General features: G+C 36.4%; 1 protein-coding gene across 2 annotated transcripts; it reads right to left on the bottom strand.

The window, feature by feature from the left end:
• Positions 1-507: 507 nt before the first annotated feature.
• On the bottom strand, positions 508-23,088 carry PBK (PDZ binding kinase). 2 transcript variants are annotated; one of them, XM_036074080.2, is made up of 8 exons: positions 22,980-23,088; positions 17,781-17,858; positions 13,582-13,675; positions 9,129-9,271; positions 8,442-8,611; positions 6,870-6,999; positions 1,923-2,096; positions 508-1,449 (listed from the first exon to the last, which is right to left on the bottom strand). In XM_036074080.2, exons 2-8 carry the CDS (start codon positions 17,836-17,838, stop codon positions 1,250-1,252), a joined length of 969 nt encoding a protein of 322 aa, XP_035929973.1. In that variant the 5' UTR covers positions 17,839-17,858; positions 22,980-23,088; the 3' UTR covers positions 508-1,249. The 2 variants fall into 2 exon arrangements, with proteins under 2 accessions (XP_035929973.1, XP_077924348.1); XM_078068222.1 differs by lacking the exons at positions 13,582-13,675; positions 17,781-17,858; positions 22,980-23,088 and adding an exon at positions 13,185-13,358.
• Positions 23,089-23,519: the final 431 nt, after the last annotated feature.

The raw sequence follows: 23,519 nt of genomic DNA, 5'->3' as shown, positions 1-23,519 counted from the left end.
AATTCTAGAATTGTTTAAAGCTCAGCGTGTAACCGTTCCTCATCTGTCCAAGAAGTGACAGTAACTTTTAAAACTCTTTCTATAGTCAAGTCTTGCTGTATCACCTGGAGTCACAACCACAACTCATTAACTAAAAATGCCCAGGCGGGGGGCACCTGGGTGGCTCAGTTAGTTAAGTGTCCAATGCTTGATTTCGTCTCAGGTCATGATCTCAGGGTTCTGGGATCGAGCCCCATGAGTGAGTCTGCATCCGGCTCCATGCTCAGCAGGGAGTCTGCTGGAGATTCTCTCTCCCTCTCCCCACCCCACTACCCCCTCTCTCTCAAATAAATAAATAAATCTTAAAAAAATTTAAAAAAATGCCCAGGTGGCTGTGGCACAGAGAAACTGCTGATCCAAATCACCCTCACTTTATAGGCCACGAGAAACTCACATTCACTCACATTCATTCAATACATTTAATGATGACACTCAAATTAATGACGTATAAAACAAGACACCTTCTGGTAACTGAAGTCTCCTTTATTCTAGATCATCCTATTAGAATTTTATTATTTTTACACCAGAACTATGAAATGCTTAAGACAGATTACTAAATAAAAAATAAAATAGGGATCTCAATGCAGAAAATACATTTAATAAATTAAAGCAAAAGCAAAGACCTGGGGAGATCCAAGAGAGCAAGACAAGCCTTAACCGAAAAAGCCTGTAAGTACCCAAGGAGCTAGTCTTTTGAGCCACGTTCTCTCAGCTTCTGGTGACCATATTTAGTAATAAGCACATCAGCCAAAAAAGGCCAGGAAAAAGTTTAATGGTTTAAAAAATAAGCAAACATAAACTTGTATTGCACAAAGTGCTAATTTCAATAGATCCATTAAAATAAAGAATTTTTGAGAAACCGTAATAAAAGTGATGGTCACTCAATCCAAATTGTTAGACATAGAGTTTATAGCATTGTATTATGCTAGTGTTTTAAATCTGTATAAACAAGTTCAAATACTTAAGTAGCTAGTTTCTTAAACTTAACAGAAAACCTTCTACAATCTCAAATGCTTATCATTGTAAACATGTTAAGAAACATTATAAATAATTGTTTAAATGTTAACTAGGTGCTATGGTCCTAAAGCGGGTCACTTCAAAAAGCCTAATAATTACAGCTTATCATAGTAACTATATAATGTATTACAGTAAACAGAACAGTTATATACATGAGCCAATGTAAAGCTCAGTAGTCATGAATATGAGGGGATCACTGGACATCTATTTCCAAAGCTTCCACGATGTGTGCAGCAGAAGGACGATCTTTAGGATCTTCATTAGTGCATACAGAAAAGAGTTCAATTACTTTCTGGTACGTTTCATCCAGTTCTTCCATATTAACAGGTGGCCTCGTCCCCAGAGCTGCATAGTATGCTTCATCGTCAAAGTCACTTTCATCAAAAGTTTTATCTGCTCAAGAAGGAGTTGACACAGAGTAACACTAAGTCAGGGAAAAGTTTAGCAACTGCTCGAACTCACCCTCCTGAAACAAGAACTCATCATCTGGGATGCTTTTCTTGATACACTGCGGTCTGCCATGGTGGAGAGATCAGCTATTGTCATGGTTTACAGGTCATGAACCCCGCCCCTCTTACTATTATAGCTCTCTAATCTTCTCCTCAGGCGAGGGGAGTTTCCAAGGACACTTTCTGCTCTGCACCTCAATTTATCTCCCTATTGTCAATTAACCTACTCTCATTTGTAGGAGATTACACTGAGATTGCACCAAATTAGTATTAATATAACCCATATCTCATGCACTAGATCAAACAACTTCCTCTTTTAAATTTTAACTTAATAGAAAGATGAAATAAAATTTTACCAGCTAATCTTTAGTTCAAACTGAAGAGATTGGGGTTTATGTTAAAAATATGTAGTTATACCTTCATCATCATCATCTGGAAGATTAATGTGTGGAATAGACAAAGTCATCATTTCCCACAGAGTCAGGCCAAAGGCAAATATGTCTGCCTTATCAGTAATAATACCATTCTCTTCCAAAGCTTCCTTGGGTTTCCAAGGCTCGGTGCCAATGTAACAGGCCTCGGGGTCAGTCACTGAAACAAAATACAAGGAAGCTGGTCCTTAGGGCAAGCACTAGAAATCACTAAGAAAGGCAAGCAACCCAAAGAAAACTGGATAAGTGATTTAACAGGTAGTTTAAAGGTTAATACGTGTAGGTAATAAACATGGAAATACACTCAATCTCATTAATAAGAATTACTTTTTCCTTATCAGATTGTAAAATATTCAAAAATCTGGCCAGTTGGCAAGGGTGTAGAGAAACAGCACTTCTCTTAGAAGGTGGCAGGAATGAGGGCACCTGGATGGCTCAGTCAGTTAAGGGTCTGACTCTTGACTTCGGCTCAAGTCATGATCTCAGGGCCCCGGGATCAAGCCCCGAGTTGGGCTCCCTGCTCAGCGGGGAGGCTGCTTCAGATTCTCCCTCTCCCTCTGCACATCACCTCTCTTTCCCTCTCTTAAAAAAAAAAAAAAAAAAAAAAAACAAGAAAAGAAAAGAAAGAAAAAAAAGAAAAGAAAAGAGGCAGGAATATAGATACTACAAAAGACCTCAAATAGCCAAAGCAATCTTGAGAAAAAAAAAGCTGAAGGTATCACAATTACAGATTTCAAGGTCCACTACACAGCTCTAGTAATCAAAACAGTATGGTACTGGCACAAAACTAGACACACAGAGGAACAGAACAGAGCCCAGAAAGAAACCCAGGCTTATATGGTCCATTAATCTATGACAAAGCAGGCAATCAATAAATGGTGCTAGGAAAACTGGACACCTACATGCAGAAGAATGAAACTGGACCACTTTCTTATACCATACACAAAAATAAACTCAAAATGGCTTAAAGACCTACATGTGAGACCTGAAATCATAAAACTCCTAAAAGAACACATAGGCAGTAGTATCTTTGACATTGGCCTTAGCAACATTTTTCTAGATATGTCTCTTCAGGCAAGGGAAACAAAAGCAAAAATAAACTATTGGGACTACACCAAAACAACACACTTTTGTACAGTGATGGAAACCATCAACAAAAGACAACCTACTGAATGGGAGATGATATTTGCAAATGATATATCTGATAAGGGGTGAGTATCCAAAATACATAAAGACTCATAAAACTCAACATAAAAAAAACAAACTATTGATTAAAAAAATGGCCAGAGAATCTGAACAGACATTTCTCCAAAAATGACACAGAGATGGCCAACAGGCACATGAAAAGATGGTCTTCATCACTCATCATGGGGAAACTGCAAATCAGAATCACAAGGTATCACCTCACACCAGTCAGAATGGCCGGTATCAAAAAGACAAGACATGGCAAGTGCTGGTGAGGATGGAGAGGAAAGGAACCCTCGTGTACTGCTGGTGGGAATGCAAACTGGTGCAGCCACTGTGGAAGAGAGCATGGAGGTTCCTCTCAAGTTTTGCAGTCTGTTCTGCTACAATAAATATTGTGTAACACAAATTAGTGCAGACACAATTAGGTATAAAAAGATCAATTTTTTTTCCCATTACCTGTTATTTTTAAATGATCGGAAGTAAACTTCCTCATAAAGAGAAAGCCTTATCCCAAGAGAACAAAAATGCTTTCTCTTAATGCATGGCTGGTTTAGCACCCTTAAAAACTGCTATGCTGACTATAACCTTAAATTGTCTCGTGAAGCTGAGAGTGTCAGCAAAGGGGCTGGGGAAGCACTCCCCCCCATGCTTACAAATATTCTTTTTTTAATTGAGAAAGCCAGATCAAATTTTTAATTTTAATTAAAAGTATGTATTGAAAATAAATGCCCTCAAGGAAGCACAAACCCAGGGTTTATGCCACACAGGATGAACTGATGCTGGGTGCCAGCCAAAATTTCATGTGTTCATATTTTTATCAGGATCATTATTGTTTCTGTTACTGCTTTCTTTTCAAGGCTACATGGGGTTTGATTCTTCTGTCTCAACTCCATTTCTTCTATAAGCCTACGTCTCTTTTGGTTTTGCAGAAATTAATATATCAGGTTATTATAAAAAATGCCCACACTGCCCAATTAGTTTTTGGAATATGTTCTTGGGAATGAATTACAGGATGAAAGGGCGTTTTGAAAGGTTTTTGGTTTTTTAAAAAATACATATTTCCAAATTGCCCACTGTAGTAGCTACCAGTGCTGTTCATCAAGTAGTTCATACTCTCTCCCTTTGGGACACAGAAAGATTGCACTTTCTGGCCTGTCAAGCTTGGATGGAGCCATCTGCCTAGTTCTGGCCCGTGAGCTGTGAAAGAAGGGACTTGCGTCATTTCTAATCTCGAGCATCTGTTAATGCAAGACTTTCTAGGGCAGCACTTTCCAACAGAACTTTCTGTGAGAATAGAAATGTTCCATATCTGCATTGTCCAATATGGTAGCCACTAACCATATGTATCTACTGAGTGCTTGAAAAGTGGCTGGGGAAATGACATGTTAAAATATTGACTAATTTAAATAGCCATATGTAGCTAGTAGCTCTGTAGTGCACAGCTCTAGAGCCTTTTTTACCCTCCATACATACAACGATGGCAATATTCCATATAGTGGATGTTCCAGCAGCTTAGGTCCTAAAGTGAGAATGGCATGGAACAGCCATTATGGACCTATAGCCTGAATAAGCCTTGGTTTGAAGCTGCTGACGTTTTTGAGGGTCTTTGCCACCACAACACAACTTAGCCTAACCTGAATGATACACCAATTGCAACTCTACTTCGCGTATGAGAAGCTATCCTATTGCTCACAGTAGCATAGAGAAATTTTTCAAAGGATTTTTTCATAGTCATGGCTTTTTTTTTTTTAATCGTTTCTAGCTTTGATGTCCTTCTTAAGCCCAATATTAAGGAAATATTTACCTACAATTTTTTCCATTATTTTTTTTTACATCCTCAATCTACGAGGATGAGTGTGAGGATGGAAAACAGCTTTATTTTTTCTAAAATATCCAGGCATCATCATTTATTGACTCAACTACCTCTTTCTCACTAATACTAACATGCCACTTTTATTATAAAAACTCGATATATTTGGGAATACCTGACTTCCTTATATTTTTCTGCCTATTTTCTCATGAGTATCACTGCTTTAATTACTGTGGCTTTGTAATACTTCTTAACATCTCCTCAGGGAAATTCCTACTCGTCATTCTTTCACAGAATTTTCCTGGCTAAGTTTCAACATTTAACAAGGATGAACTGTTTATGAACTGTTTTACAGGTTTATAAACTATGAACTTTGACACGGTCTAAAATAAAATAGATCATATTGGGTTAATGCACAATTCATGGATTTTTTAATTCATTCACTTTCTGCTTTCTGTTTTTAAAAGGGCTTCATTTTTTTTCTGATGAGAGTTAAATACTCAAACTTAATTTCATAAAGGTTAAATAATGAAAATGTTTTCCTCTGTGTAGTGTTGACCATATCAAATAGGTTTTGATTTGTTATTACATTCTCATTATTTTCTAAATATTTGTGTAGGTGAAATTTGATTTCAGCTAAGAATTATTTACAAATATTTTGAATTCCTAAAAAATGTGGGTGTTGTTGTTTCCAATCGTGTCACTAATTTCTAGATTTATGATGATCTAGATGATGAACGTCAACCATTAGATCACTTCCACTTTTTGTAATGAGGTTTTCTCTTATAACTTAATATATGTCCAATTTTAATAAATACTTGGACGTATAGAGATTGACCTTATACTACTCAGACTTTCTACATCTTAATTTTATCTATTTGATCTATTAAGGATTGAGAAAATTTTGCTAAAAAATCTTATTTTTATTGTTTCACAATTTCTCCTTTTATTTTTGAAAGTTTCAACTTTGTAGCAGTTATGTAGCCTAAAGGCTCATAATAGTCCTAGCTTCATGAATGATTATAGACATCTTTATGTAGTCCCTCTATTCATCTTGGCTTTTTCCTTCGACTTAACTCACAGACTTTACCTTAGCTAGAAATTAAAGTGCGAAAAAGTTCTAAACAGCATCCATTAATCTTCTTTTACCTTCTATTCGTATAAAGAAGCAAATTTAAGTGTTACTTATTAAATAACATGTTGAAAGCAGAGGCTTTCTTTACAAGGCTGGCTCTGGGTTCTCACCAAGACCTTAAATTTCCTGAGGATGTCAGTATTTATATGAGTGAGAAGAATGAGTTGGGGCAGGCCAACGGGCAAGAAGCAGAAGGCCTTTATTAGCACCCCATTTTCCTACTTCTACCCCCGTTTCTTCTACCAGTTTCCCCAATCTTGTCACTAAATGAATTCCTTTATAAAACCTTATTAAAACTTTGTTTTCTAGTCCCAGATCTTTTACCACATAAAAATCCCAATCCAGGTTAGAAATAGTTCCTAAAATTATCTTCAGTTAAAGTAGATATTAATAAAAATGCAATAATTTATATTGTGGGTATGGCAAGGGAGAGGGCTGGAGGCTGAGTGAAAGAGAGACAGGAAAGGAAGGATATTGTTTATTGTATACTTTTGATACACAGTTTTTGATTTTTGAAGTATGTAAACTTATTATCTATTGAAATATGTAAAAATTAGAAATTTAAAAATTTCATAAAAATAAAGTTTTAAAAAATTTGAATACTACTGGGGTGCGTGGGTGGCTCAGTCAGTTAAGCGTCTGCCTTCACCTCAGGTCATGATCCCAGGGTCCTGGGATCCAGCCCCCAGGGAGTCTGCTTCTCCCTCTCCCCGCCTTGTGCTCTCTCTTGCTCTCTCTCTCTCTCTCAAATAAATAAAATCTTAAAAAATAATAATAATAAAAATTCGAATACTACTTACCAGTCATATTTTCATCCAGTGGTAGAGAGACTCCTACATCACAGATTTTAATTGTTTCAAAATCACCTTTAATTACAACATTTGAAGACTTTATGTCTCCATGAAGCAGTTTCTTTTCTTGGTGTAGATACTAAAATAGTGGAAAATTTAACACATCTGAGCAAATACATAAACTGATAAAAATATATGATAACCTCCAAACACAAAAAAAACAACTTGAACTCCCTTCCTGAACTCCATGCAGGATGATATCTGTCCATCATCTCAGATTATTTGAAGTCAGACAAGGGAATATCCCATATTACTCCAGTCTGCCATACTGACCAGACATAAAGAGTCTTTGGAAATCAATATCTATTTATAGATAAGCTAACTTTTCAAACGCGTCTCATACTTTTATAGCAAAAGAGAATACTGCAGCTTCAAAAATATATCACAATTTTACTTGAGACTAGTAGGTTTTAGAAATAAGTTTGGAACCTTCACAATGAGGCACACTTTTCACAAACAAGTTGTTGAGATAACGCAGAACAACAGATAATTAAGGGCAAAAGTTACACGAGAAGAGCAAGCAGAAATGTCATCTAAGACTAATACTTTATTTTACACATTAACTCTTAGTAATGATACTCATCCATAATCAAAAATAATCCTGAAAAACTGTTATTTTTTCATTCATCAGCATCTACTCTGTGAGCTGCTTGAAAATAGTGCAGAGACCATTTTTGGTATATACTTTCGAACACTTACTGTGCTTCATTTAAATGTTGATCATAAACTGAGCATGCTCAAATATGTTTATAGTGAAATTTATTAATTCCAACATCCATATATATTTAAAGTCATTATTTATTAAATAATTCAAATTATTAATTTAGCTTCTCCTATCCATTTAAAATCAGTTTTTCTACATACATATTAAAATATATATTTAGAAATATTGCTTTTATGCAGTTTTATATTTCATAAGTCAATTTTATATCAACTCTTAACATGCAACTTTGACATCAGCATCAATACATGATCCACTTTTGAGTCATCCAACAGTGTTCCGGAGCCACCATTTCTCCTGCTTGGTTACCTAGGATAAGGAATCCTTTTTCTTCCTTATACCGTATCTATTCAAAGGCACAACAATTTATTTGACAACATTAAAAGAGCTTTTTTCTTCATTTGACCTATAGATGTATATTGATATCCAAAACTTAACATCTCACAAAGCAATCTTCAAGAGGTTTGTTTACATCAACAGAGGATTAGGCTACACCCCCAGGAATAATTACTAAATTTGTGTTAAATTGATTAATCCTTTTAACTAAATCCAACATATGATCTGTATAAACAAAACTACCTGACTTGGATTATTTCAGGCTATGTAAAGACCTCAAACAATACTCTGCTGATCAAGACAAGGAAATAGTGCATTCTGCAATATGAGAGAGTCTATAAAGACTTTAACTTGGGGCAACTACTTCTTTTGGGGGAAAAAAAAAATCCCACCTTGTAATTAGGTATATAAAGTAGTTCTTTCTTGTCCCACAAAAATCATTTAAAATATAATGGCACGGTTACCTTTAACCCTCTCGCCATGTTCAAAGCAACTTTTAAAATTATGGCTGCTGGAAAAGGATCTTGGTTGTCTTTATATCGTTCTTCTATTAAGTCATTTAGAGACTTTTCCCCTCCATATTCCATAGCAAGACACAGACTACCATCACTGGCTTCAGTGAAAGCACGATAACCTTAAAGAAAACAGGACATTTTCTTACTAGAATAGGGAAGAATAACAGTATTTAAGTTTTTTTACAGTGATGTGATTGGAAACTGACAAAATACAATGAAACAATTATTTATAAAGCTAACTCAGTAGATATAATTTAAAATGACTTCAGTGTTTGCCAATAGTATCACAAATTAAAATATTTTTAAATGCTCTATGCCTTCCTAAATATAATGGTTTCACTAGTCTTATTTACATTAAAAATGAAAATAAGGAAATTATCTAAATGAAGGTCATTTTATATTCCTGAATTCTCTAGAGGACCAGCATCATAATGAGTATATCTATTCCCATTAAATTTTAAAAATACAGAAGCATCTAAAAATATTACATAATTCTTATTTGAGAACATTCACAATAATCTTGTTCTTGCCAAACTCCACCATCATCTTCATTTTTATTAGTGACACTGGTCGAGAGATTATATAAACTGTTTCTGAATAAACACATGTACTGCTACAAGGTAAATTTAAACTTACCTACAATGTTTGGATGATGGAGGTTTTTCAAAATCTTAGCTTCATCTATTAGTCTCTTTTGATACATACTTTGATAATGATCATTACATCTAGGGTTAATCTTTTTCACAGCCCAAGGAGAATAAGACAAACCTCTTGGAGATCTTAAAAAAATAATCAAAGTATAGAAAGAATAATAACCATAATGCATTTCAAAGTATAGAAAGAATAATAACCATAATGCATTTCAAATGACTAACAAGAACTTTCAAATTTTGAAAAGCGTTCAGTAATAATTTGTTTAAAAATTTTTTACAAATATTTTCGACTATTGGGGCACCTGGGTGGCTCAGTCACTTAAGCATCCAACTCTTGCTTTCGGTCAGGTCATGATCTCAGGGTCATGAGATCAAGCCCTGCATCGGGCTCTGCGCTCAGTGCACCGTCTACTCAGGACTCTCTCTCCCTCTGCCCCTCTCCCCGCTCCATGCACACTCTCTCTCTCTCTCAAATAAATAAATCTTAAAAAAATTTAAAAATAAAGTATTTTTGACTATCAACACCTCTGCTACACATCCTTTTTAACTGGAAGATATATAGCTGATAGAGCTATTAATTACAAGTCTGATATCTATTGCTGAAACGTAGGGGTCAAAAAGAGACAACTAAAAGGAAAAAGATTGAACATTATAAATTTTAAACTTCAAAATTACTATACTATTTTCTAATTTTTCCATTTCAGCATGTCAGACTACCAACTACTTATCAAACACTTAACTATATGTACCAGAGGTAAGTTACAGAATGCTAAGTAATAAACCACTAATGTCCAAGAAGTTTAAAGAAGTACAAAAAACATTTGGCCCGTATATGATTATGCAAAGAATAAGACTGCTCTTCACCAACAAATATTGTCCCTCTATAGTAACCAATCCATCCTATACCTTTCACCATATACTCAAAGACATACGTGGAAGGAGGTAATAAATGTACAAATGAGAAAAAACGTAAACTGTCTATTTTCTAGGAAGAGTCAGTCATTTTAAGAATATTTAAGGTGTAAACATTCTGAGATCTAAATAAACAGGTAAAACAAAGTCAGGGAAAAGTTTACCTGATAAAGTAGTTATTCATGGGTACAGCAAATTAAGAAGGACAAAGTGCATGCAGCATATGGGCAAGAAAGCGAATGAAAAGAGCCTTGAAAGTTAGAGATAAAAAGTTTTACCATAAGAAGATAAAATAGACTGAACCAAGAATCAAGAATCCACTTAGTTTTTTACTAACTCATGAACGGCTCTATGCTTGCAGGACCTTCTTATTTTTAAATCAAAAAACACGCACTCAAAGGATCACTAGATTTCTTAATTCAGATACATCTATCATACATAAGTTTATCCAAAGTATTCTTAAACCTCCAATTTTAGATAACAACAGCATTTGGGGATGACCTCTTCCACGTCATTTTATTATGGAAAATATATTTTTCAAGTTTCAAAGGGTACCCCTCAGCTCCCAAGGATTTAGAATTCAGTGAACAAATCCATCTTCACCTTTTTCATAACATATCTCAATCTAGAGAATGCCAAGAACATATTTACAAAATCTGAATAAAATATTTTACCAAGCTAAAAGTTGGTTCACTGAAAAGACAAATAAAACAGGCAAATTTTTTTAATGAGACTGCACAAGGGAAAAAATGAGACCCAAATAATATTGCCTAAAAAAACAGAGACATAACCACAGATTCATCAGAGATAAAAAACGTAAGTGAATAGAAAAATAAAACTTTTACCCCAATAAATTTAAAGGACAAAATGGACAAATTCTTAGAAAAATCTAAGAAACCTGACAAAAGAGAAAATGTAATCAAGAGTTTAAAATATTCCCATAAAAAATACAAAGTCTAAATAATTTTACAGGTGAGTTTACTAAACTTTCAAGGAACCTATCATTCCATCTTACACAAACTGTTCCAGGGAATAGAAAGAAAAGGGCCTATGAGTCTAGTATAACCTTAATAGACAAATCAGATAGGGACAGCAGAAAAAGGAAAATCACAAGCCAATTTCACTTAAATCACAGACATAAGAATCCTAAATAGCAAAATGAATCCATCAGTTTTATTAAAAAAAAATAATGTATCACAACTAAGTTAATCTAGGAATGCGAATTTGATTGAACATAAAAAAATATAGACTTCTAGGTTAAAAATATAGACTTCTAGCTTGAACATACACACATAATTTTGATCCCTTCCAAACCCCACTAAAATAAAAGCAAATGGGTATTTTAAGACCTACACCCAATGAGAAGGATGGAAATAATGAAAAGGAGACAACACACTTTTGGAAGCTTGGAAAGCAGATGAAAGTAACAGACTTAACAAGCCTAGTGAACTTCTTGAAAGTCACTTAAAAAGCAGGTGAATTTCTAGACACCCTCCCCAATTCTGTCCACCTCCTATTCCTCCAGCTTCTGAAGACTGGAGACTGGCTTTGGAAGGGGTTAAAGCGGAGGGTCTTTAGCCTGAGGTTTACTGGCATAGTTGAGAACCCGTGAAGCACACAGGAAGAGTAATTCATGACCGTATGCATACTAAATGCTGCCTGTGTTTTCACATGTGTATATACCTGTTTATTAACATCCAGACCAGGATACAGAGCCCTTATAGCACCCTCAAAAGACTTAGGATGCCATCTGAACATGGAAAACGTTAAGATAATTAATTAAAAACAAGACAGACAAAAATGAAAAAATAGAAATATCAGAAGATGAAGTTGGAGAAATCTCCCAGAAAACAGAGCAAAAAAAACCCAGCCCGCCCCCCAACAGTAAATAATAGGAATTCCAGATAGAGAAGAGAATAATGGGGGTGAAAATTATCAACAAAGTAATTTAAAAAATAATTTCCCAAGATTTAAGAGTAGGAATTTTCAGATTCCAGAAGGCCCACACCCATGTATGTCATTGTGAAATTCCAGAACACTGGTGACAAACAGAAGATCAAACAAAGTTCCAGGAGAGTGGGAGGGACAAATAACCTAAACCAGATTACATAAAAAGAAGCAGCAATCAGAAAGGCTTCAGAAATCTCAACAGCAACACTACAGGCTAATAAACAATGGAACAATGACCTCAAAATTCTAGGGGAAAATTATTTCCAAACAAGGATTCTGACTCAGAAAAACAAAAAGGGCCATTCAAGAATGAGAGTAAAATGAAAACATTTCATAAATGCAGATTTTCAAAAATGTTATTTCCTGTGCATCTTTCAATGGGGAGCTAGCTACTACATGCCCTCAGTCAAAATGAAATGTAAACCAAGAAATAGTAAGATATAAGACACAGAAAAACAGAGGATCCAATTCACCAGAGAAGTGAAGGAAATCTCCAGGTTACCAGTAAAAGAAAATCCCAGGTTGACACGGCTACATTAGGAGGAGCGGTAGGGTCAGTCAGTGACTACTGTTTTTCAGTATCAGCGATATGAAGCTTTCTAATTAAGTCTCACAGAGAGAACTTTGTTGGTAACACACTTTACATGTAAGGACATTTTTTTAAAAGGGGGAAAAAAATGAGACTAGCCATAAACATGTGAGAATTTTTTCTTTCAAAATAACTTAAGAGTTTTTAGACACTATAAAATGAATGTCTATAAAACAAATAGCACAGAAACACACGAAGGGGGTGTTTAAACCACAAAAATTCTTCAAGAATAGCCACTTACATATAATTGCTATGCTAATTATATGTAATAGAAAGCATTTCTATTTGGAAACAATATAAACCTAGATAAAGCTAACGATATACTGGTAGTTAGGCTGATTCCAACAACGCATTAAGGAATATAAATTGACTTAAGTTATTTGCCACTTAATAAACATTTGCCACTTAATAAATAAAGGTACAGAGTAATGAGTAAAAGAAACAACTTTTAAAAAAATGTTTGTTGACACCTATAATTTCATTTTTCTTTTAACACAATTTTCCTACCTTAATATCATGTATATACCCCTCTTACTTAACAGTGATGACATAAGAAATAAAAAAATGTACTTTTTAAAATGAGAGTACCTTGAGGATGCCATTCTCCAGATCCAAGAGGTTAACGGTCACTGCCATCCCCCAACATCGGCGTCCTCTCGGAGGTTTTCCTATTGAGAATCCTGTGTTGTTACCACACAGGAACCACCTTCCCTCTGTCTCTTTCCCTTCCCACACAAGCCAAGGAAAAATTATAAGATAAATTCCTTCTCCTTTAGTAATCCATCAGTAGGAAGGTAGGAGAAAAGTATACCAGGCAAAACTCTGGCAAAGTTATAAAAAGTTCGAGGACTGGAATATAGCAGTCAGATAAGATCAGGAACATATCTGAAATCAAACTATTTGAATTTTCATATTCTTTTTTGTCTTCAAGTACACAGCAACCACGGTTCCATGTGAAAAGGTTAATTTGGAATGTTACACTCACCTTTTCATAAGGTAGACGTTTACCCCAGTGCCAAAGCCAAGCTTCTGCATAAATGGAGAAGCAGGAATATTTATACATGGAGTTGAACATAATGCTAAATGTCAGAAAGACAAATAAAAAATATAAAATTAGTATTTGAAAAGACCTCTACCAAAGCACCCTAGTATTTTCAACGTCTGAGTATTAATTGGCCTCGTCTTCTGGAGAGCAATTTGATATTATCCACCCTGACTGTCCCTGGAATCCCTTTGACCACATCCACTTCTGGAGCCCTACCTCACAGTACCACCGAAGCAGGCGTCAGCAAACGGCCCATTTTTGTTTGGCTCACAAGCTAAGATTTGTTCTTAGATTATAAAAGTGTTGTTAAAAAACAAAGAAGAATAGGCAACAGAGTCCCTACGTGGCCCACAAAGCCTGAACGACTCCCGTGTGTCGTTTGCCAGCTGCGTAGCACAGCATGTGCGCAGACATCACGCACACACTTGTATTTGAACGTTGGGATTTGGTTTGTGACTGCAAACCAAACAACCAAAAAACCCAAGTAGTCATCATTAGGGTCATAATTATACTATATCTGTATTACAGAGCTTTATGCAGTCATTAAAAGAGATGAGCTAGAGCAGTCCTACTTTTGTTCATGAACAACTGAACAGCCTTCTTGCCATGAATAACTAAAACAGCTGACAAAACAGAAGTTTGCAGACATTTGACAACAGGTGGAGCAGGGTTGTGAACTCTGAGAGAAGACAAACAAATGATGGCAGCCCTATCACTGCCCGAACTTACTGCTTTAAGGCGGTCTCTGGGTGGCAGCACGAAGAAACACAGCCCAGAAGTCTTGTCAAATTCAGGAGACAAGAGATCAGAAGTCCAAGAGACCTAAGTAGCTAGAATTTGTGGAGCAGAGAACCACAGGGAGCCACAAAATGAGAGAGAAAGCTCCAGACACCCGAAAAGAGGTCTCCCTTCGAGTGTTGGGTTATCTGCACATCCAACAGATAGAACTCCCCAAAGTCAGGGAAAGCACCAGGCGCAGGCGTAGAATAAACAGCCGGCAGAGAGCACAACGGTCTAGGAATGGTTCAATTACCATCAGCCAGGGTGCGGCAACTTGGTAACACACAGGGCATTGAGTAAAGTCCTCTAAACGGTCATGGCTCTATTTTAGCCCAAGGAAAAGGTTTACAGTAAAGCTTAAAAGCAAACCTCAAAAGAAACAAGCTAATGTGCAGGTAACGTAACTGGACCATCACAAAATCCCACTGCCCTCCAAAGAATGATGAAATCTAGCACTCGACAATGTAAAATGTCCAGCAGCCAATAAAAAAACTATCAGGCATGAAAGAAGAAATATGACCCACACCAGGAGAAAAATAAACCGACAGAAACGTACCATAAAATGACAGTGGTGTAGAGTTAGAAGGTAAGAACCTTAAAATAGAAATCTTAAAAATATGCTCAATAATGTAAAGGAAAATGTGAGCATAACAATAAAAAAAAAAAAAGATGTAAAAAAAACTCCTAATGGAACTTAAAGGAATAAGACAACGGATAAGAATAAGATCATCTAGAGATGCTGTTAGAGAAGCATCTAGAGAAGAAGGTAAGTAAGTTTTAAGACAAAGCAACAAAAACTACCAAAAATGAAGCACAGAGAAAAAGATTAGAAAAAATACAAAGAAATCATCAGCGAGCTTTGCGACAATAGCAAAAGAGTAGATTTGATCCAACCACACAGAGAATTACATTAAAGGTAGTCTACGCAGTGCTGTCCAATAAACCTTTCTGTCATGATGGAAATGTTCTGTATCAGTGTTGTCCAGTACGGTAGCCACTAGCCACATGTGGTTATTGAGCACTAGAAAAGTAGCTAATACAACTGAGGAACTAAATTTGTAATTTTATTTAATTTTAATTCATTTGAACCTAAATTTAAATCACTAGATGTGGCTAACGACTGAACAGTCCAATTAAAGGCAGAAATTGTCAGAATGGATAAAAACAAAATAAGACATAACTACATGCACTCTATAATAAACTCAGTTTAAATATAAAAACACAGATGGGTTAAAGTAAAAGTTGGAAAACATCCTATTCAAACAGTAATCAAATTAAAACTGGACTGGTTTCATCACACAAAAGTGAACACACATCACATAAAGTGAACCTCCAACAGTACAAGACTGGATAAAGAAAGACATTTCATAATAGTAAAGGGGTAAATCATCAACAGAAATAACCATCCTAAATGTAAAAGTATCTAGTAACAAGCTTCAAAATACATAAAGCAATCACTGGAGAACTCAAAGGAAAAAAAACAGATAAATCCACAATTGTAGTTGGAGACACCTCTCTCAATAGTAGAATAAATAAAATTCGTAGAGATACAAAAGACCTGGACAAAACAACATAAGGCAACCAGCTTGACCTAAATGATACTCATGGAACACTGTACCCAAAAACAGCAGAAAGTATGATCTTTTCAAGTGCCTGAAACATTCGCCAGAATAAATAAACCTCAAGTCAAGAAAGAAAAAGTAAAATACCAGCATCAGACACGAAAAAGGAGATACCACCACAGATCCTACTGACATTAGAAGGGTAATAAGGTAATAAGAGTATATCACAAATAACATTTGCCACTATATTTGACAACTGGAAAGTGAAAAACTTTCCTGAGAAACACTAACAAAGTTTACACAAGAAGAAATAGATAATTTGAAGAGCCCTATACTTATGAACTGTGATGTCACAGTTAAAATCTTCCTCCTAAGATAACTTCAGGCCACATGTCTTTCCTATCAGTAAAGGAAGAAAAGCCAGTTAAGGAAAAAAAAAAAAACACCCATCAATTCTACATATACTTTCCAAGGGAAGAGAAGGAAACACTTCCCCTCTTACTTTATGAATATAGAATATGCTGATATTGAAACCAGAAAGACATTCCAAAAAAAAGACAACTACAGTCCAATATCCCTTATGAACACAGAAAATATTAGCAAACTGAATCAAGCAATATATAAAATACCTCATGACCAAACTGGCTTTACCTCAGGAATGAAAGTTTGGTTTAACATTTGAAAATTAACACAAATTACCACATTTAAAGACTAAGAAAGCAAACTATCTCGATAGATTCTGAAAAAGCTCTTGACAAAGTTCAACATCCTTCTGTAATAACCTTCAACCTGATGAAGGACAATAAAAGGAAATCCTTCACCCTGATAAAGGATAACTGTGAAAAACCTACATCTAACATAAAACTTCACTGGGAACAAGGCAAGTATGTCCAATCACACCTCTTCTATTCAAAAATATACTAGAGCCAGTGACATAGGGAAAGGAAAAAGAAATAAACTAATACAGACTGGTAAAAAAAAGTAACACTATCTTCATATATTCATCTATAACAGTACCAACTATGCATGAAATAGCCTAAGGAACCCATAAAAAGCTAATAGAATAAGTGGCTTTAGCATGGTTGCAGGACACAAGGTCAATATACAAAAATCTATATACTAGAAATGAACAAGATAAGATTTTCTCCTATATTCCAGAAATTTTGTAATTTTAATCATTTTTTTTTTTTTTTTTTTTTTTTAAAGATTTTATTTATTTATTTGACAGAGAGAGACACAGCGAGAGAGGGAACACAAGCAGGGGGAGTGGAAGAGGGAGAAGCAGGCTTCCCGCGGAGCAGGGAGCCCGATGCGGGGCTCGATCCCAGGACCCTGGGATCATGACCTGAGCCGAAGGCAGACGCTTAACGACTGAGCCACCCAGGCGCCCCTGTAATTTTAATCATTTTTGTATGTGATGTGAGCTGAGAGCAATCTGCATATAAATATCTAAACGCTTTTATTTGTTGAAAAGATTATCCTTTATTCACTGAATTGCCTTGGAAACTCTTTCCCTCACAAGAGCACTGCATGTACCAGAAGGGGAAAGGTAAAGTACTTCATGGTTCAAATTGATTCTTTACCAGGGAGAACCTCCAAATCTGTTAGAATGTCAATAAAATTAGCCAATAGATGGCCAAACCTGGCCTACAAAATAAGTCTTATTTGTTAAAATCAACATTACAAAGAGGACTTATGCTAAAATTGTTTGTGTATGATAAATAATAAAGGATCAAACTCTAATAATGCTAAGACATTTCTATAGCAATAACAATGAGAAAATATTTTATATCTTACCAGATTTCTTTTTTTCAGATAATTTGCTTGGTGTCTTGAAATTATTGATTTCTTCCATTGTAATAAACACTCTAGGTCCTATGATGAAAACAAATTGAAAGTTACACTGCAGTTATACAGAATATTAACTCTCATTCATGAAGAAAAAAAAAGTCCTATAATACTGTAACTCATTTTATCATATAAACATAAAATTTGAGAACTGAAAAAGACCATGACAAATATTTAGTCCAATTTTATTTACAATGAAAAAACTGAGACCCAGAGAAGTGTAACTACTTACCCAATGTCATACTATTAATGATTAAGTTCTTACGCTTGTTTGTATTAAGAAGTAATATACACACTAGGAAAAAGTAATATATGAACTTGGTTAAAAAAAAAACACAACACCTAGTACATAAAGGTAAAGGTAAGTTTCCCTCTCACACTTCCCAGGGGTCACTGTTAACAAGTCTTTTATACCTTTTAGAGAAACAGTCTATGCAAGCAGCATTTATTCATAATAGCCAAAAAGAGGAAACAGAAGTATTCATCGGATGATGAATAAACAAAATATGGCCTACAATACACACAACAAAATATTATTCAGTCATAAGAAGGAGTCCTGATACATACTACAACATGAATGAACCTTAAAAACATTATGCTAAGTGAAAGAGGCCAGGCACAAGAGGCCACATATATGATTCCATTTACAGAAAATGTCCAGAATAAGCAAATCCATAGACAGAAAACAGATTAGTAGTTGCCAGGGGCCGGGGAGAAGGGAAAACATAGAGTGACTCCTAGTGAGTGTGGGGTTTCTTTTTGTGATGATAAAAATGTTCTAAAATTGGGTAGTGATTTAATATATTCAACTCAGACTATTCCTAAAGTCACTACATTATATACTTTCAGAGAGTGAATTTTATAATATGTGAATTATATCTCAATAAGTTATGTAAAAATGGTCTATACTGTATATACAAGCAAGTTAATCCAAGGTTTTTATTTCTTCTATAACATATTTGTTAAAGAATCCTTTTTTATAAAAACTTTAAGTATTACTTTTTCTTTTTTAAAAATAGTTTGGTTCATATTAGATTTATTGTACAGCGAACTGTCACTACATGTGTATACGATTGTTTGGTTTGTCTATAAAAAAAAAAAATGGGAGGCAGATAAAGGGTTTGCATCCAAAATATATAAAGAACACCAAAAAAAAATAATCCAATTAGAAAATGGGCAGAAGACCCGAACAGACATTTTTCCAAAGAAGACATACAGATGACCAACAGGCACATGAAAAGATGCTCAACATCACCCCGTGAGGGAAATGCAAATCAAAATCACAATGAGACATCACCTCACACCTGTCAGAATGACTAAAATCAAAACCACAAGAAATAACATGCATTGGTGAAGATGTGGAGAAAAAGGAACTCTCATGCACTGTTGGTGAGAATGCAAATTGGTGCAGCCACCGTGGAAGACAGTGTGGAGGTTCCTCAAAAAATTGAAAACAGAACTACCCTATGATCCAGTAATCTCACTCTTGGTATTTGCCCAAAGAATACAAAAACACTAATTCAAAGGGATACATGCACCCTAAAGTTTACTGCAGCATTATTTACAACAGCCAAATTATGGAAGCAGCCCAAGTGTCCATCAATAGATCAGTGGATAAAGAAGACGTGGTACATATATACAGTGGAATATCACTCAGTCATAAAAAAGAATGAAATCTTGCCATTTGCAACAACATGGATGGATCTAGAGAGTATAATCCTAAGTGAAATAAGGCACTCAGAGAAAGACAAATACCATATGATTTCACTCATATGTGGAATTTAAAAAAATAAAAACAAAGTGGGGGGTAAAACAAAGACAAATCAAAAAACAGACTCTTAACTACAGAGAACAAACAAATGGTTACCAGAGGGGAAGTGGATGGGGGGGATGGGTGAAATAGATGATGAGGATTAAGAGTACACTTATCATGATGAGCACTGAGGAATATACAGAACTGCTGAATCACTATATTGTACACCTGAAACGAATATAACACTGTATGCTAACTACACTGGAATTAAAAAAAAAAATTTAAAAATTGGCAGGCAGAGAGAACATATGCTTAAATTTTATATAGAGCTCTTAATAAATAGCATTTTTAAAAACTGCCAAGAAAAATCACCTCAAAGGCCTACCTTTAATTGCCTATTAATGAGAACTCTGTTTCTTTTTAAATGTAGCCACAATCACCACTGTTTTCAGATTTGCCTGAATTTTGAACACCAAAGACCTCCTTTTCATGCAAAAATACACTAATTTTATCAAGTGAAACATTTAACTAAAAGGAAGGAACACATTTTTCAGGAACACGTTTCAGGCCTTTCGGGAAGGATAAACTTTTAACAGAGTGGGTTGGAGGTGCTACTTCTACTTTGGAAATAATTTCCCCATGTGGTTCTGAGTGCCCTTCTTCCATCTTCATTCACCTACCCTCACAAGAAGTTGTGAAGAAGCACCTCAATGAGCTTCTAAGACTCCTATCTACCTATGGGAAGCTACTCTTCATTCACTCACTCAACACATACTTACTGAGCATGTACCATGTGTTAGGCACTGTTCTAGGCACCGGAGCCCCAGCAGTGAACAAGACCCAAACAAACAAGAAGATAAATACAGAAGATAATGATATATAGGCAGGTGAATCACTGGTGAATCACCAGTGAAGTGAGACAGAGTGCTGGGAAGGGGCTTGAAATTTGAGTTGGGGTGGTCAAGGGGAGGTCTCCTTGAGATGTCATTTGAAGGAAGTAAGGGAGCTAGACCATGCAAATATCTAGGGGAAGTCTACAGGACAAAAGTAGTAAATACAAAGGCCCTGAGGCAGAACATTTTCAAGGGAAAGTGAAGAGGGCAGGGCTAGCAAAAGGGAGAAGGAAATGAAGTCACAGAGTTTGGGGATGAAGGACAGCAAATCAGGTAGAGCACTGAAGCCATAAAGACCTCAGCTTTTATTCATAGAGCTTTAGTCACAGTAAGGATTTCAGCTCTTGCTGAGAAAGGGGAAGCTATTGGAGGATTTTACAAGGAGGAGTGATATACTCCATGTTATGTTCCAGCAGAATCACTCTCGTTTGTGTTTATTAACTGAAGGGGAACAAGGACAGGCACAATACTGAAATAATCCAGGAGAGAGATGGTGGCTTGGATGGCAGGATGGTAGCAGTGAGAGATGGTGACAAATGGTCGGGTTCGGGATGTATTATGAATCTGGAACCAATAAGATTTCCTAATGTTTGGATTTTTGTTAGGAATGAGAGAAAAGTCAAGGATAGCTCCAAGTTTTCAGACTGAGCAACTGAAAGAATAGAGATGTCATTACTCAGATCAGGAAGTCAATTTTGAAGTCTGATTAGACATCCAAATAAAAACGTGAAATAGGCAGCTGGATATAGGTCTGGAATCCAATCTGAAGGTACAAATTTGTGGCATATCAGCATGTAAATGGTATTAAAGCCAAAGACTGGATAAGATCACCTAAGGAATAAGTAAAGATAGGAAACACAGACCTCTGAGGGATCCCAACATGAGAAATGAAGAACAGAGTAAACTGACAAGGAGCCCGAAAACTAGGATGCAAAAAAATCCCAAAAAGTGGGGTGTCCCAGAAATTTTACTGCCTTATAAGTCTCACTGCCCTTCCCTTCAGCATAAAGAAGATCTGATATTCAGAAGCAGCCTAAGTGTTAAAAAAAAATCTTCCTCCAACTAAAAACATCTAAGTTTAAACAAGTCTTTTAATATTACATTCTAGAACACTCTAGGACTCAGTCCCACTTCCCATTACAACCTACTTGCAACTAAACAGACTATACCCTCTCCATCTCACAGTTGTCTGAGGCACCTTTTTTCATGACAAAACAGTTTAGGCCTCAGTCTACTGAGAGATGGCTTCTGGCCACTGGCCCAAACTCTCAGATTTTATATATGTAATCTATATACATATAGATCTATCTCTTTCTATATATTTAAATTGCTAAATAACTATAGTAATCTAAATCACAAGGTTCTTATGAAGGTAACAGCATAAAATTGTGAATATCTTACATGAAGATACATTAGAAATGGAAGTATTATGACTGTGGGCAAAATTTCATTGTGGAGTATTTAGGAGATTTTTTTTTTTAAATCAAGTACTGTTTAAGAAGCAGTATTTAAAAATTAACAGAGCTCAGCAAGTTAATCAAAAGATCCATTGAATCAGATATCAATAACTTTTGGACCCTAAGCCACCCTAGGGCTAAACAAATACATGGATACTACTGGGCAGAGCTGAAGTGTATAGACAGGCAGCAAAAAAAAAAAAAAAAGAAAAGAAAAAAACAGAATGAGAGAATTGGTAACGATAATGAGAAAAGGAAATGGAGGGGAAAAGTAGCCTGAAAAAGAATGGCAAAGTTCTGATCATATTATTTCTAAGATCCTGTACACTTTACACCCCACGGCTTCCTGGAGGTAGAAGCACAAACTGTTTATCCCCCCATCCAGGAGCTTACAGAGGGCTGGTTGTTAAAATGCTTCTTCCACCTGCTCAACCACCTCCCTTGAAAACTGGAAGCAACATGAGGTGAGAAGTTCAAAGGCGGGAACTGTGCTTCATACCCTCTTTCTCAAGCCCCACCCTCTCCGTTCCCACCAGAAATCCTTCACCAATTCCAGCCGCGCCTAAGAGCTGGAACTGAGACTCACTGGGCGGCGATAAGAAACCACCGTTTCCACCAAGCACAAGCCGGTGCTCCGATGTCCCTAAACGCTGCGGTCTCGCCTCAAGCAGAGACCTGGGCCTAAAGGCGTCTGCCTGTAAAACCAATTGTAAAATAACGGCAACCTGCTAGATCCATCGTCTTCTCCTACGGATCTTCCATTAAAAAGTAGATTGTTAGGCTTCACTTCGAGAAAAGGGCAATTTCTTTCTTGAAATCCCCACCCTACCCTGCGATTCAGATGCGCATTCGGGTCTGGGTCGCAAACACTTTTCTAAATTAATTCCCAGTTGAATGCCACATTCCCAACGTCTTCACCTTTCCCTCTAGGTCCCGAGCTGTCACCGAGCAAACGCAGAGGCCGCGGCTCGGGGGGGCGGGGGGCAGGATTCCGCCCCAACCCGGGCCCACGCGCGGTCAGGGGTCCACAAAAAGCTCCCCTTACCGCAGCCGCGCCCGGGGTGTTGAAATCCAGGCCAAGGCTGTCTTGAAAACTGATCCCGAGTGGCCCTCAACACGACCCGGGGCTGCCTCAGCGTCCCGCCACCTGCCAACACAAGCACTCAGTAACAGTCGTTGTGACGGGACCCTCCCCGCTTTCAAAACCGCGCGCGCCGCCCCTGAGCGGCTGCAAACTACGGGGTGGCGCGAAGGACACAACAAGCCGTATTCGTCGTTCTTGCTTTTTCCCGCCCCCCGCCTGGCTTTTCCAGTCTCAGCGATCCCATCTTACTATCAAATGGGGACGCCTTGAAGACAAATGAGAGGAAGAAGCTCAAAAAAGGACAAACTGATTTTTAGAGCCACTGTCAGCCTTTCAGAGGGACAACTTCGGTTAAAAAGAGTATTTATCCATGCATGTACTTAAGGCTGAAATTCTCCACCAATTATAAACACTTGTCAAAATGTGTAATGATTATTATATAAATTTTTATTACAGATTTATTTGGCCTTGAAACACTCTAAAAATGTATTAGCCTAGAGT

This window comes from Halichoerus grypus, chromosome 3 (genome assembly GCF_964656455.1).
Source record: "Halichoerus grypus chromosome 3, mHalGry1.hap1.1, whole genome shotgun sequence".
Lineage (NCBI taxonomy): Eukaryota > Metazoa > Chordata > Mammalia > Carnivora > Phocidae > Halichoerus > Halichoerus grypus.
The sequence above is the reverse complement of the archived record's forward strand: the minus strand, read 5'-3'. Positions and strand labels throughout refer to the sequence as shown.

What these genes read in the sequence shown, in the direction of transcription:
- PBK (XM_036074080.2), bottom strand. Translation starts at nt 17,838, where the DNA reads ATGGAAGAAATCAATAATTTCAAGACACCAAGCAAATTATCTGAAAAA. An exon ending in ACTGGATGAAAATATGACTG is followed by an intron (nt 2,097 to 6,869) that starts GTAAGTAGTATT and finishes ATTTTGTTTCAG; the next exon opens with TGACTGACCCCGAGGCCTGT. An exon ending in TCCAGATGATGATGATGAAG is followed by an intron (nt 1,450 to 1,922) that starts GTATAACTACAT and finishes CTTCTTGAGCAG; the next exon opens with ATAAAACTTTTGATGAAAGT.